The sequence below is a fragment of the Protopterus annectens genome, chromosome 4.part1 (genome assembly GCF_019279795.1).
Source record: "Protopterus annectens isolate FY-2018-M chromosome 4.part1, PAN1.0, whole genome shotgun sequence".
NCBI classification, from domain to species: domain Eukaryota; kingdom Metazoa; phylum Chordata; order Ceratodontiformes; family Protopteridae; genus Protopterus; species Protopterus annectens.
In genome coordinates, this window is record NC_056734.1 from 425,277,551 (window position 1) to 425,294,121 (window position 16,571).

The 16,571-nt window shown below is 38.3% G+C and overlaps 1 protein-coding gene across 3 annotated transcripts in view; it reads right to left on the reverse strand.

Annotated features, from left to right (window-relative positions):
- RHBDD1 (rhomboid domain containing 1) overlaps positions 1 to 16,571 on the reverse strand; it is a 1,445,444-nt gene that overhangs the window by 997,759 nt on the left and 431,114 nt on the right. For all 3 annotated transcript variants that reach the window (XM_044070240.1, XM_044070239.1, XM_044070237.1), the window contains one exon: positions 12,335 to 12,850. In XM_044070240.1, the coding sequence (XP_043926175.1) occupies positions 12,335 to 12,767 (433 nt within the window). In that variant the 5' untranslated portion in view covers positions 12,768 to 12,850. The remainder of the gene's footprint in view (positions 1 to 12,334; positions 12,851 to 16,571) is intronic.

Below are 16,571 nucleotides of genomic sequence, written 5' to 3' on the forward strand. Positions count from 1 at the left end.
CATTTATGAGTTCCATAATGATTCGCTCCATAGCCTTACAGATCAGACTGGTCAGGCTTATTGGTCGGTAGTTCCCAGGGTCAGTTGTGGCCCCACCCTTGTGTAGCGGGACCACCATTGCCGTGCGCCATTCTATGGGCACATATCCTGTGGAGAGGCTGAGACTGAACAGGGTATTAAGATGCGGGGTTAATTCCTTTTGGAGCTCGCATATGACACAGCCTGGGCCACCATCTGGTCCCATGGAGGCAGTGTTTTTAGCTTTAGATAGAGCCTTGTTAACCAACGTATCAGTAATAACTGGACTTACACAATCCCCTAGAATGGTAATAGGCCCTGTAGGTGGTCAGGGGGGGCGAGAAATTTGCACTGAATCTGTCAGCCAAGATGTTGGCAATGTCAGAAGGGTCAGCGTATTTTGTTCCATTTTGTACTAGCTCAGAACAGACCTGAGCATTGCCATTTAGGTTTTTGATGTAGCCATAGAAGGCCTTATGGTTATCCTTGGCATCCTTGGCAACTTTCTTTTCAAAATTAGCTTTAGTTGACTTGATGAGGGCCCTCAATTTCTTACTAATGCTGATCAGGGATGATTTTTCTACTTGAGATTTGGCCTTTTTTTGTATAAGTCTCCTCCTTTTATTGTAAAGTTTGCTTATGGCTGGGGTCCACCAGACTGGTTTCTTCTTGCTTGAGGAAGGAGTCTTGGTTTTATTTGGGATAGCATGGTCCATGCAATCCTGAAGATGCATATAGAGTGCCTTGGTGTAGGATTCCACATCCTGGATATCATTATCCTTCTGCAAGGGAATAGTGAAGCTTTCCACTTTGGATGCAAGTAGTTTGAAGTTTGCTTTGGAAAGGTTTTTGACTATGGTTTCTTTGATTGGGGGAGGTGGAGGAGTGAGGATGTCCAGGGTTATCAGTTTGTGGTCGGATCTGACCAAGGAGGGGGTGATAATGGGTGTGGTACAATGGGCGCCCATATTTGTGATGATTAAATCCAATATGTTGTCCCCTCTTCCCTTCAAGAAGAACCCTGTGGCTGAAAGAATGGCAATTCTCACAAGATTCTTGTAGATGTACTGCTCCAAGGCAGTACACACACACACAGTATGACCATCAGACATTGACATTTTCTCATTACACTTAGAACATTTTTTGAACCTAGAGGGTTTAGCATCTTTGGTCTGTTTTGACATCTTAACAGACAAAAAACAAAATATCACTATACATTTTTATTTATTTATATATATATATATATATATATATATATATATATATATATATATATATATATATTCCCTCTAATATAAACAGGTTAATCAGCCCTCTAACTAAAATGAGCTAGCTTACTGGATGGAGGAAACACCAAAAAGTAACTTTTTTTTTTTTTTTTTTTTTAAAGAGGCTTGTTAAACAGGAAAATATGTTAAGCACACACTAGGGAAAAACCCTCTAACTTAAACAGGCTAAGCAGCCCTCTAACTTAAACGAGCTAGCTTAGGTAATAGGACAATCCACCAAATAAAACAGTCAACCAACGTGCTTAACACTACTAATGCACAAGGTAAGGAAAAAAGACCACCTAATTTAAATAGGCCAAGCAGACCTCCAACTTAAAGAACTAACTTAATCAAGAAAAAAAGGACTAAAAAACAGCTCTTCACAAAAAGGGAAGAGCTTAAAGACAATTATCAAATACGCACACACTAAGGAAAAAAGGCACTCTATTTAAACCAGACTATAGGCAGCTCTCTAAGTAAATATGTAAATTAACTAAGTAGAAAAACACACTAATTTAAACAGCTTAGAACAACGAGCCTGAGAAAGTTATTTTAAACGCACGCTGAGGAAAGCCGGGATAGGGTAGAGAGATAGGCCTTGACAGTAATGATGGCCAACACTCAAACAGCAAGAAAAACGAACACAGCCAAAACTGTTAAAGGTTAACCAATTTAACTAAGCTAAACTACTACTAAGTAATCCAAAGAGGAAGAACTACTAAATTTAACAGGAAAAGACAACTGAAAAGAAGTCACTTAGCCAGAGCCAGTGTGAAGCACCTGATCTTGTTTAGCGGCAAACGAGATCAGTTGAGTTCCCTAGGGCATCATGGGATAGGGTATAAGCCCCGAGCAAGTTGAACACCTCGAGCTTTTGTAAAAGGCCGAGTCAGAACCAAGGATCAGTTCTGAACCCAACCAGTACAGAATGAAGGCAAAGATGGGACAACATCACATCATAAGGTTCTGTAAACACAGAAAGGGGCAAGATTTGCAGTGAGTAAAGCTAGGTAGTAAATGCTACATTTTCATTGCATGAGACTGAAGATAAATTATCACTTCTGCGGTGGTGCTGCAGTAGCGTTGTTGCCTCACAGCAAGAGGTTCTCCGGTTCGATTCTCGGCTGGAGTCCGGGCAGTGCCTTCTGTGTGGAGTCTGCATGTCTTCCCCGCGGTTGGGTGGGCATTCGAAAGACATACGTAAATGGGCATGCCTTCGTTGAAGGTTGAACGTCGAGCTGGCACCTCGGCGTTGGTGAAAATCTACTGCCAATCATTAGCAGACTGGAGTTCCGCTGTGGCGACCCCTAACCGGGAAAAGCCGAAAGACAACAACAGACTGAGGATAAATTCAGAGTGAGAATATTCAGAAGGGAGGTATGGCATAGGATAAAGTCATCTAGAAGACATCACACAGAATGAAGCCAAGTAATAAAAGCTATACTGGCACATAAATAAAAGGAACTCAAGAAGGGGAGGTGGAAGAAGGGATAAGGTAAAGGGAGGTAGTACAAGTTATGTATTAAGGATAGGTAATAAAAGTAGTCCTTTCACAAGTGAAACTGCCAAGTGTTTGAGACTGATTATTTTAGAAGAGATATAAGCAGGGAATTCCACATTTAAGAATGGAGCTTGTATATAGCAAGTCCCCACGGGAGTTGTGAGATTGGTTAAGGACTGTATGTTGCTTTGCTGTATGGCCTGCACTCACAGCCACCACCATCAGGATGCCCTCAGTTTCAGTGGGATAAGTGTTAGTTGTACTCAAGGAAGATATATCTGGCTATATTTAAACTGATAAGAAACAAAAAACACCTGAACCCCAACTACCTTATAGATACACTTAAACATTGTAACTGGACACCACTGAAGTTTCTACCCTTACAGAAAGCAATTGACTACTTCAACTCTACCTTCCTGTCTATACTAAAAACTCCCAAGCCCCTAGCCGAAAAATATGCATGAAATCAAACTATGTCCCATGGCTAACAAAAGAAACACAATCACTACTTAAATCTAGAGACAAGGCTTGGGCAACCTGGAACAAAACTAAGTCCCAACCCACTCTACAAACCTACCGGGATCTTAGAAATAAAGCAAATTAAGCAAGACAAAATAAATTACTATTCAGAAATCCAATTAAAATACTGCAATAATGCACAGAAATTCTGGACAGCTATGAACAATATACTTATTCCAGGCAAAGTCATTACTCCCCATCTTACCACTATTAATAATTCAGATAACATTGTTACTCAATTTAATAAATACTTTACTGAAACTATCTTAGCTCTCTCCAACAATCAAACATCCTCTCCTATCAGAACTAACACTGCCTCCTCCAATACTAAAACACCTTCTCCCTAAAACCTGTAGCTACAGAGATGATCAAAAACCTGCTTAAAAAAACACTTTAGCTGCAGACAACTTACCTGCTGATTTCCTCAAACTAACAGCAGATGGTATAGCCTTTCACATATCAATTCTTATCAATATATCCATAGCAGAACAACAAGGCCCTCCTATATAAAAAACCTCTTACGTAATACCCCTACATAAAGGAGGCTCATCAACAGATCTTTCCAACTACCGCCCGAATGCAATATTATCACCACTGTCTAAAATACTGGAGAGGGTAATTCACATGCAAGTTACTAATTACCTACATACTAACAAACTTCTAACCAACACTCAGTACAGTTTTCGATCATACCATAGTACAGCAACTGCTCTAATGTCATTTACCAATACTGTCAACTATCACAGGATCAATAGGAATTATGTATGCTCTATCTTCCTGGACCTATCACAAGCCTTTGACATTGTTTCTCATAGTAAACTACTAAATATTCTCTCCGAATTAAATTTCTGCCAGGCTACCATCACCTCATTCCAGGATTACCTTACTGGATGCCAGCAAGCAGTTTCTTGGCAAAAAAAAGTTTATCACCCTTTCTAACAGTAACTATAGGTGTCCCTCAAGATTCAATCTTATTAGGCCCACTACTCTTTTCAATATTTAGCGTTGTCGCCTCACAGTAAGACGCTGTCCGGTGCGATTCTCAGCTAGAGTGTCTTCTGCGTGGAGACATGCGTGAATGGGCGTCCCTTCGTTGAAGGTTGTGCATCAGAGCTGGTAACTCGGTACGTAAAAATCAACTACCAATCATTAGTGGACCAGAGTTCCGCTGTGCAACCCTTAACTGGGAAAAGCCGAAAAACACAAACAGACAAATACCTCCACACCTCAACCCCACAAGCATCCCTCATTCAATATGCAGATGATTCGACAGTGATATGTGCTGCTTCTTCTATTCAAGAACTTCAAAACCTAGCACAACAATCCTTTCTAGCACTAGAGACCTGGCTTACAAACTCTCAATTCATTTTATATCCCCCAAAAAAACAAACGTATGATTTTCCAACCCACTAAATCAGCCCTACCCACTAACACTTTCAACATTGTAACACTAAATGACACCATCATCTCCCCATCACCACACACCAAACTTTTAGGAGTCGAAACTGACTGCAACTTAAAATTTGTTCTTCATATTTCCCAAACAGTAAAAAAGTACACAAAAAACTCGGAACATTGTTTAGTAACAAACACTACTTCACTAAAAATACTAAAACTATTATTGCCCAATTTCACTTAATCTCCACACTGCTGTATGGAGTTCCCATACTCACAAATCTAAAAAAAATCTGAGCTAGCAAAACTTGAATATTGTTATAATAAAATTGCCACATATGCTACGAACCTACCAGCTAGAGCTCACCATTGTATAGCACTCAAGCAACTCAACTGGCTAGAGCTTCCCCATCTCCTTCACTACATCCACTTAACCATGGCCCATAAAATACTCTATGAACCTTTGAAAACACCTGCCCTACAAGTATTTCTTCAACCATATGCCAGTAACAGAACCCTACAGTCCACTAACAAACATCACATAAAAATCAGTATAACCAAAAGACCAAGCTGGAGATTCCCTCTTCTCAAATTATATAGGTAAAATCTGAACTGCACAACCAGAACATTACAATGGTTACAGCACTAGTCCAGTTTAAAACAATGCTAAAAAGCCACATATTCAATAAATGGCTGTGTCCTTGCTCTGCACCAGACTAACCTCTCCCTCTGACTATGCTACTACTTGGTTTCCCTTACTGACAAATCCATCCTCTCTGTCTATTCTGTTGAATATGTCTCTCTGCAAACTAACATTCCATAGTACTATAACACTGTAGAGATGATGGCATATTAAGACTTGACAATTCAATTTCTTACACATTCAGAATGTGTAATTGTCATACTGGTCTCCGTTTTCTTATACAGAAAGGTTTAATGATGCAATGTCTCTTTGCTTACTGTTAATCTTCTGGTTCTATCGATTAGATTAAGAATTACTGTGTATTAGCTAAACTGTGATATTCATTAAATAGTCTGTATGTATAACTGCTTGTCCAAACTATGTCTAGATAGTATTTTAACTTCTGTGCCCTATATATTCTACTTATATATTGTATGTCTGTCTGTTTCAATGTAGAGCTTTTCTCCCCAGGCTACCGCTGAAAAAGGACATGTGTCCAATCGGACTTTCCCAGTAAAGAAATGTAAAACAAAATAAATAAAATATATTGGCAGAAACAATTCCCTTTGTATTACCCTCTTTTGTCAGCTGTGGCACTGACATTGTTTTACCCTCTTTTGTCAGCTGTGGCACTCATTTTTTTCATACTCAACAGAACTTATTTTTACTGGTTTCCTAACAGGTCTGACTGAAGCCATTAAATGACTGCTATGCAAGCTATACTTCTGTCTATTTACCTGTGGATGCAAGGATATAGACATTTTCTGGTGACAAAGTTGTTTTGTACATTGTAAAAGTCCAATGTACAATAACATAATCACTACTACCAAAAATATGTGACAGCCAACATAGCAATCTCTCTGTTGTCAGAAAATAATATGCAATAAGCAGGAATATGGTTTCAATACCCAACTGCTACAACAAAAATTCATATGTGAGGGGTGACCAGCTTCAATGATACATGGTGAATATACACTGCTAGTTCAGGTAATGAACACCACCTGCCACATTCAGATAAGTTTCAAAAAGTGTATCCAAATATTCTGCAACTACACACACACACACACACACACACACACACACACACACACACACACACACACACACACACACACACACACACACACACTTTCCAGAAAGGAGAGACAAATAAGTCTCCAGTAAAGACATCTTCTCCATTAAGCTTAGGCAGCCTATAAATATATAAATGATAGCCTACTGCACATCCCCTCCTCAGCATTTAGTCATGTGTGCACAAAGGACAGGGAAGTAGATAGGGCAGCATACAAAAAATTCTTAAACCATCCCAATGGCTTCCTGAATAATGATACCCCATTTACAGCAAACGCCTGATGAGAAAAAGCTCCATAAACATTAGCACATTTCACAAAAAAACAAATTGTAACAATGCCGAGTCATGCCCCAAGTGGCAACAAATATAACACAAATACAAAAACAGTATAAATAATTAATCAAAAATAGCAGAAAACAGTATTTAGCATATCTAAAATCTATGCACAGTACTAGATACACCTTGCAGATAATGTGACTGTGGACAGAAATGTCAAATCCAATAAACTTTACAGATCAAACATTAATGGAAAGTAGAAGCAAGTAGTATAATAGGTCTAGATTAACTAGAAGAAAGTTATAAACAGTAGGTCAGATCTGGGTAATGTCACAGCTGAAACTGTATTCCGAGGTTATTTTAAAACATTCTAGTGTCTCCTAAAAGCCACAGTGGGGAGGACTCAAACTGCAGTGCTAAGTAGAGATGAATAAAAAAGATACAAATAATGCAAGTTGGCAGCTAGCTGCACTTTAAGAAGATAGGTGTGGCTATACTGAATCTTCATAAGTAAATCCTAGAGACATAACCGAAAGACTATGAAAGAAAGGCTAATCTGCAATCCTGCACCACACTGTGTTAAATTTACCAGAACATATACAAGAAAAGCAGCAAGTGATGCATACTGGCCAAAAGCCAATGTGAACAGTGAAGGAAAACCAGTATAAGGTGTGGTAAGGAGCACTAAAAGGGGACCAGCAAGTCAGACACCTTACTGGTTCATCAAAAGGGGTGGAAAGGGGACTAGAAGTAAACCTAAAAAAGTGTATGGCAAGCAGGGGAACATTCAGCAGGAACACAGAAAGACTAACTGGACTGGAGGAAAGTAGGCTATTTTATGTTGAGTAAAGGACATATTTTATATCTCTACATACACGAATGTATGCATGTGTATGAGTGTGTGTGTGTGTGTATGTAGACAGAGACTAGACAAGACAGGAGCTAGGAATAGAGAGTAGGAAGAGCAGTGGGATTACACAAACACATGTAAGACACTCAAACGGGGCAGATGTGGACTCACTCAGTGGAAGACATGGCAGACACAAAGAAAAAGAACAACAATGGTTGGTTGGGAGGACATGCATAAAGCCTGCCAGCTGCCAAACAGCCCAGATGGATATTTCTGGAGTGTAGGTGGTGTTTCTGCAATGGGTAGTCAGTGACAATGGCCACACACACCCTTGTTGGTAGGTTCTTGCCTGATCAATCAAAGATTGGGCCATAAACTTCACTTCCAGCACAGCCAAGGCAGATGACTGGGCAAGCTATAATGCCTGGGATGGTACAGGACACTCTGCAAATGAGGAAGTCTCTTCTCACTCATCATCCTTAGTTGCAGACTTGGAAAGTGTGCAGCAGGCCTCAGCTAACACTCCTGTGGCTCGGGTGGACTATGAAGATGTGCAGAAGGGAGACAGCATAGGGAAACCTAACATTAGTGATAAAGACCCATCTTCTAGTTCTGTTAAAAACTTGCTTTGGGGTTAAACAAGAAACTCTGACTTAATAAAGTATCCATAACGTCTCTTACCGAATCTGTGAAATAGTCTACTCACTTTCTTATACGGTACAGTAATAAAAGATTAAATGTAGCTAGGTCAGTCAAAGTAGAGTCAGCTACAGGATTTCTGAATAGATATTTATACTGTTCATGAACATTTTTTCTCCTGAATCAGCTGCTGGTGGGGTAGAGAAATGTATAAATCATGAAAAGAAAGAAACAAGGTAAGAACTGACAGTGCCTCTGTCATGCCAAGATTCAACAGCTCACATATCATTACTTAGAAAATAACAGTTTCCTAGTAATACCACATAAAATGATCATCAAATTTAGTGCTTCACCAAACAACCTTTCAACAGCGCAAGAAAATCTTCATCCCTCCAGTCAAAAACAAGAGGTACGGGGCTATAGTCTTTTTAAGGACTCTTCATCCTCCTATGAAACAGAAAAAGAGGGTGGAAATGGAGATATTTTTCTCTTTTTAGCACTAACTGTACATGAAGTTGCCGCAGCTTCGGTAATGTTCTGAAGTCTCACAAAGTGCTTCCACTAAACTGTAAATAACATATTTGAACCACAAGAATAATATCAGATATCTGGGGGGATGAGGTCTGACTGACAGTCTAACATAAGGTACAAGACATCAGCCTGCTCTTCAGAAATACAGCTGGTTGGGTAAGAAAGAGATCTTCTGCACTGATATCGAATCTCTGAAATTTCCACCAAAATATCCAGGAAATTAATTAGCTATGGTGCGGCTAACAGAGCAGTCTCCAGAGCCGAAATCTCCCACAGTATCTACAGCAGAAGATTCTTTCACTCTGGGAGGTCAATCATCAGGCGCCATAACTGAAGTAACCTGCTCCTAAGCTGCAGCTACTGCTTTCAGAAGCCCTTTTTAGACATTAATGGGGAAGCAAGAACAGGGAAAAGACAGCAAACTTGCAACAGAGTGGATAATACAAGAGACTGACAGAAGAGTTTCATTTGGTACTTCAAATGTTTCAATTTTTATTAGGTAATAGACTCAAAAACTCAGTAGAGACCACATGGGAATATGTATCCCTCTATAAGTGGGCTATGTATTTTAGTTCCAAAATGTGTCTTAACAGCTGTTTACAGTAGTACAAAATCTCAGCAGTTTTTTCCATGCTATAGCAACTTTGGCTGTACAATATGATATCTTTAAAGAGTACAGTTAATTCTCAGTTTCTAAAAATAAACTATTGTTTATAGTTGTGTGAGAGACATAAACCTAATCCCTAAAGCTGGGCATCATCTCTATATTTGTATGCCAAACTTAAATAATTGTGCATAATCTATAAAAATTAAACTGCAACATTAAGCTTGCTTCATTTTATCAGTGTAGGGAAATGTCTGAGCAGTACTACCTTCTTTGAAAAGTATCTGTATTCTCTCCAAGTAAACACACACAAAAGCCAAACACAGTATTCTATCTAGGACCTTATTATTGTTGCATACACAAGTAACAAGAATGGTGGTCTAGATGACAGTCCACAGTACTGATAACATTAATGTTAGAGGCAAAGTTTAATGTTGTTTCAGTTATCAAGCCCCCAGTGTTTCTGATGTACTAGCCAGAATGGCATCATTCAGTTGTTGTGTCTTTCGGCTTTTCCCGGTTAGGGGTCGCCACAGAAGAACTCTGGTCTGCTAATGACTGGCAGTAGATTTTTACGTGCCGAGTTGCCGGCCCTGACGCACAACCTTCAACGAAGGTACGCCCATTCATGCATGTCTCCACACAGAAGACGCTCTAGCTGAGAATCGAATGGGACAACGTCTTACTGTGAGGCGACAACGCTACCGCAGCACCACCACCGCAGTACAATGGCATCATTCAGTGCATATGTAAAAGAAGGGCTGTGAATACCAACATTAATCAATGATTCTTTACCGTTAAATTGTATACTACTGTCAATGGCTCAGGAGTACAATGCATGCAACTTGCTTTGCAAGTCTTTGTGATTGTTTACATTTGCAACTAATGTTCTAAATTTTGAAGTGGGAGCAAATGTATTTGTCCAAGTGCAGTTTAACACTTGCTATTGTTTGTGTGAAAATATTAAATAAAACAGATCCAACAGCAAACCATGGTGTACATCTCTGTGAAATGAGCAGGGAAAAGACAAAAACTCTCTGACCCTAACCTATTTAGTTATTCATTACATGGTATAATAGTTGGTATTATGTAAGACTAGTCTTTCCACAAAACAGAGGTGTGTAATAATGACAAATCTGAATAAACATCATCTACTGAAATACTATCAATGGTAGTACTAATCGGTGTGCTATACTTTGCCAAGTCTGAAAGACAGGAGATACCCTAAATAAATCAACTTTGGGAGATATCAAATCACTGGGGTGTTATATAATCCCCAACTAACATACTCCCACCCCCAAAATAACCCTAACCTGCCTCTTTACTAACATACCTCACCATATAGGCATCCAAGGAACCCCTCGACAAAACTGAGTTGGGTTGCATGGCTAGGCTTGTAAAGACCCTTTAGCCTAGCATGAATCCCTGAAAGGAAATACCATTTTGGGAAATATCAAATCCATCGATGTTAAGTAAAAAAATAAATCTCACCAATAGTCACTCAAAACATTTTCCAGTGGTAAAAGAAGAGCACCCCTTAGTCTATGGCACTTCCCACTATGAACAACTAATGATAACTCCATAGTTCTAAGACTTTTCATTTTTACTAGAAGAGAGAGATGACTCCATCTGCTTTTTCTCTTCCTTTAAAATGCTTACTTTCATTAAAAGTTTAGTATTAAATTTCTGACTGACTGAGGGGAAAAAAAGGAGTTGAAGAAGCAAGACTAAAAGCGCAACTAATTTTATTTTCTGAAAGGCTTGTCAATTCAAAGCTCACTTGGTTTGAAATTTATTTGCTAAATTTAGCACGCTGTCCTCATTTACTAGAAACAAAACTCAGAAAAAATATACTTTATATGCTTGTCTTATGAGGGGAATCACTCATGAGAGTTCCCCATTTATAATTTTAACCTGAGATGTTATCAGTATGAGTATAAAACAATTAAGAATAAATCTATAACAAAAGCAAAAATTAGAGTATATATACATACATATATCATAGTCAAAGATTAAGAACTATGAACAACTGAAACTACCAAAAGATATGGATGAACAATTTATTAGAGGACAAACAGGGTGTATGCTGTGCTGCATCTTATACTCGGACTTACAAAAACATACTCCTCTGAATGTCTTACTGCTGAAAAAGGACAAGAGGACCGACTTCCAGCACCACGATTACTGTATTCAAATCATGAATTCCTACAGCAATTATCAATATGATTAGCACAGTGCCAGACAAAGTGTCAGATAATGGAAAATGAAATGCTTTATTCAGCCAGGTCCATGGTATTGGGGGATAAAGCCCAGACTATGGCCCAGGTAACCAGAGTTCAAACAGAAGATCAGGTATTTGATGTTGCCGGCAAGGAAGGATGGGTATGCCCATCCTAACGGCAGGGTGCTACAGAGCAGAACACACAGCCACAATCACTCAGAAGTGAGGTGCCCTGATTGTGGGATTTCATGTCACCAATCCACTGTCTAATGGTAGCCATCACTAATAAGTGCATAGTGTGAAGGAGCAGCGTATTGGGAGACCCTGAGTTGATGCAGCTAGCCCATCTTTTTTCCCCAGGAGTGGGTTGAGGAACTTACACAAAATACATCCATTGCCTGGATGCCAGTAACAGTACCAATCCCCAAAGTCTACCTATATGACAACCCCTCCAGCTGGCCCTTGCCTAATAGATCTGAGGATGTCCCACTACTATGGAGAGAATTGATGGTCAACAGGTGGGGGATACACCTGGAAAAAAATATAATGAAATATTTATGAATACAGCAGTGGAAACAAAACTAAAATGGACATATGGGAAAATATAACAAAAAAGTATGGGAGGAGCAGAAATATACAAAAGAAGTTCAGAACAATAAGATCCTGTCCATTTCATAAGAAGTTTTTAGTACGTAGAAGAAAATCACCCATGCTCATCATAAAGCAATAAATGAATACTCATAAGTGAAGTTTCTTACCTGAGAAACCAACAGCACACTGCATCCTATAGACATGGTCATCCATCAGCTCTGCAAGCACAAGTTCCAGCAATATGTAAACTACTCCTGTTAAGACTGAGAAAACTGCAATGATGTACGCAAACCAGGCACTACCAAGCCTTGGCTCTAACTTCTTGCCCTTCCACAGCAAAGACATCATATTGAAGTAGAGGTGCCAGTCATCAGCATGATGAAATGGTGAGAAAATGAGACGTTTCCAGTCGCTTTGGTAATATGCTTCATGAACACTAATGCACACTGACAATAAGTTCTTCATTGGTTTCAGAAAGAGCAGAATGTTCAGTGCCAGTGTGCCAAGAGTCACAACAGGAATATTGTTAACTCCCACTTGGAAAATTTGGGAAAGCAGCAACAGAAAACCCAGATTTATTCCTCTTTGTCTTGGCTGCATGTTCACTGTGTTTTAAGTTCCAGCAAAGTGAAAAAAATGAACCATTTACTAGCAGATGGCAAGAATCTGGTTAATCCAGACACCTAAGGAAAATAAAACATTTAATCAGTTAAAGCAGGTGCCACATTCCAACTTTCTCCACCGTGCTTAAATAGATCAGCAACCATATTCAGAAGTTAAAACTCTTAGCTTATAATTATGAAAGAAAACAGTTAAGATACATATGCAACACAGTGCATCATTTTTGTCATATAGCACTTTAACTACAAGTACTCTACAATAAAATTTATGGGCAAGTGGCTTTGGAATGATGGAATTTTAATGCCACTGTGACATTAGTGGTGTTATACTTACGAGTTTATGATACGTCCAGAGGGTACCATCCCAACTAGAGCATTTTGTGTTGGTTCTGAATTATGTCCACTAGTAATCTTTGGTTTTGGTTATTTATCATGGAAAATATATGTAGCAGCTGATTCAAATTAAAAAAAATCTGATTAAGACTTTTGTTAGCACAGTTACACCATTAGGTTGTTAAAACACAAAAATCTGAAGAATGCAAAATTAATTAAAAAAATAAAGATGTTACCCCAATCAACAAACCAAACTGTGATGAGAATTACATTTAATATATGTATTTTAGGCATGTGGTTAGGTGAAATCAGCATGCAATGCAAGTAATGTGACCAAGTATGGACATATATCTTGTACTAGATCTGTCCAAGATTGTTTTTTGTCTTGTGTCCACAATTTGCTGGGACAGACCATGACTCCCCAACCATGAAAATGATGGAGTAGGTTTTGGAAAAGAATGAATGAATGAATGAAATCATATATAGTTAAATTATGACTCTCTCTCGGCTTTTCCTGGTTACTAATTTAAATTATGCAAAATTACACCCTACCAATAATGTAACCTTTTAAACAGAAAACACGTAAATGACAACACTGAATGTTGTAAAACAAGTCAGTTGACAACATATGGACCCTGTAGTAAAATATTGTTAACAATGTTCTTTAAGGTGTAAATCATTGAGAAAAGATTTTGGAAGAAGAAGAAAAAAAAACCAATGAGATTTCATAATGTTTGAATATTCAGTGAAAAGTTTGGTCTTGATCCATAGAGTCAAAACATGTGAGCTAAAATTTTACTTTACATCACCAACTTCAAGGACCAGAGACTGTATGACATAAAAAAAGGAGTGAGATTTCACAACATGAGTACAGAAAAAAACACACTCTCATATAAAATGTTTTGTTTACTAAACATGCTTATTTTACCACAGGGATTACACATTCCTGACACTTCACTCAACTAAGTGAAAAAGGGCACAGCCAGTACAGATCATCAGAACAGGGTTGTCTCAATTTCATCTTTCTATCTGAAAAATGCAAACTCTAGTGCACTTTTCTCCTCTCTGCTTTGAGAATCTTTATTTTGATCTTTTGTATACTTCAAACCTGGTACCTGCAGGCCACTAGGGTTATTAACAGAAGTTGTTTAAAGCCACCCTACCTTTATAGCAGGCATGAACATACAGCTCTATGCAAGTGCCCATAACAAAACTGGACATATTCTAGGAGAGGTCACTAACAGTATACCAAAGTATTTGGTTTATATTTACTTAACTGGCATTATCTCCTAATCAGAAATCACAAAAACAGCTTTTCCCCTATAAGGTACCAACATAGCCCTTACTCTGGAATGCAATGAAGTAGGTATGCACTTGGCTTCCTTATATAGTTTGTATTAGTGTACAGTTCCTTCAGTTCTTCAAGCCAAAATCTTCCACGAGGATGGATGAATGTGGGAAGCTAAAAGCCCTTCATATATGCAATTTAATAAAACACATTAACTTGACTTCAGCGTATTAACAAAAAAAAAAGTATGCTTGTTCACTAGCATTTCGCAAAAAAGGAGTTGATAAAATATGTCAAAAGATAAAGCAGAAAAATTAGAAGTACTCCTGTTACTTAAAACCACAGGCTAAAGCCTTTAACTTTAAATACAATACCAGTAGCTGAAAAATAAACTAACATATAACTGCAACTACGAAAAGTAAAATACCACATAGTAAGCTAAAAAAATTAAGTATGTGATAAGTAATAGGTTGGGAGGGTGGCCTAATGGTTAAGGTGTTTGCCTTACAAACACTAGGTGCAGGGTTTGAGTCTCACAAGGGATAACTGGCTAAGCTTAAAATTTCTCGCAAGGGCAGGTAGCTTAGTACTAATCTATGAACCTATCTATGAACCTATTATCTTTTAAGATAAATATTACTACTGAACAACCAGTGAAATGCTCCTTGTAAAATGAGTGAGTTTGAGGTAATAACATATGCTAATTAATATAACAGTTATAAAATAAAAGCTTAAAATAAAGAAAAATACTAACTATAATGTATGGAAAGAAAAATATTTGCTGCACGTAACCATGTAATGCACTTAGTAGTAGTCAAAATGTATCTTTATTGTTACATGGTAATCAAGTCATGTTGTATGTACATAACAGAAGTAATAATATGCCTAATGTGTATCCTAGAAATAATTAAAGACACTAATAGGCTTTGGAAATTATTTGCATCGGCTATGCCTCAAAAATATAAGTGAAATATTCTCATGACATACTAACTCTTCAGCCATCATGGATAAAATACATAGCAAATACAGTAATGTTAACATGTTAACAATATAAGAATCACTGTAATGCTGTTTTGGCTAGTATGGTCAGATTTATATAATAAGCATCATAATAGAAGCTTGTCAAATGCAATCCTCCCACAAATGCAATGACATTTAATATACTATCAAAAGGCTTCCTTGAGAGTTTAATACCTAAAGGAAGCTATAAAATTTCCCAAAATATGGTAAAAGGGCAAACAAACTGGGTAGAGCACGGATCTCCATAGAACTTTTTCAGACTCAGCCTGTTAGCACTGCCTGGTTAACTGACTTGCTTAGTTTCACACAATCAATGGAAGCTGAACAAATCAAACTTTGGATTACTGGACCCAAGGAAACAGTTTAATAACAGCTCCTTAATCGTCTACACCATCTGCTAGACAGGGACAGTGGCAGGATAACTAGCATACTGTAAAATCTACCATCTTCATTACAAAGACTCAATTACCAGCAATTGTGTAGGTTTCTCAAGTAGTGTTATATTTTAGGCCCTCCTGAATGCCTCTGGGGACTTTCTCTCTACCATCCATTCAAGCAGTCTATTCCATAGGTCAATAACATTCAACATGAAGAAATACTTTCCTGACTTGGTTGTTGGAATGTCTTGTCATTGTCTCCTCCCTCCTATCATTTCCAGTCTAGAGTGACCCCTTCACATCACCCTGACATGACTTTATGCATACACTTCATGTTCATGCTCTCTCTTCTGGTCTCTGTTGTAAAAAGCAACAGCTCATCTAGTCTCCGTTATATCCTTTTTCTTCCATTCCACTCATCCATCTGATCGGCTTCCTTCTAGAATCCTTTCAGCAGCCTAATGTTACACTGTCCTCGGGTACAGCCCTGAATAAGCACACTGTACAAAAAACGTGACAAAACTGGGCAACTGCTTTTCAAGCCTCTCCCACTTCAGGATACACCCCATTGGCCTTTTGTGCTGCACCTTATGGCTAATCCAGACAGTCAAATTCTTACTTTATTTTGCCATCAGTTCCACTCCTCCCTTCTGATTCTTAACACACATAAGATGCAATCCAAGTACCATGCTAAAATGGTACACCTAATCAAAACACTTTTCAAAGAATCCAATTCAGTTCAGACCAGCAGACCAAACACTAATAT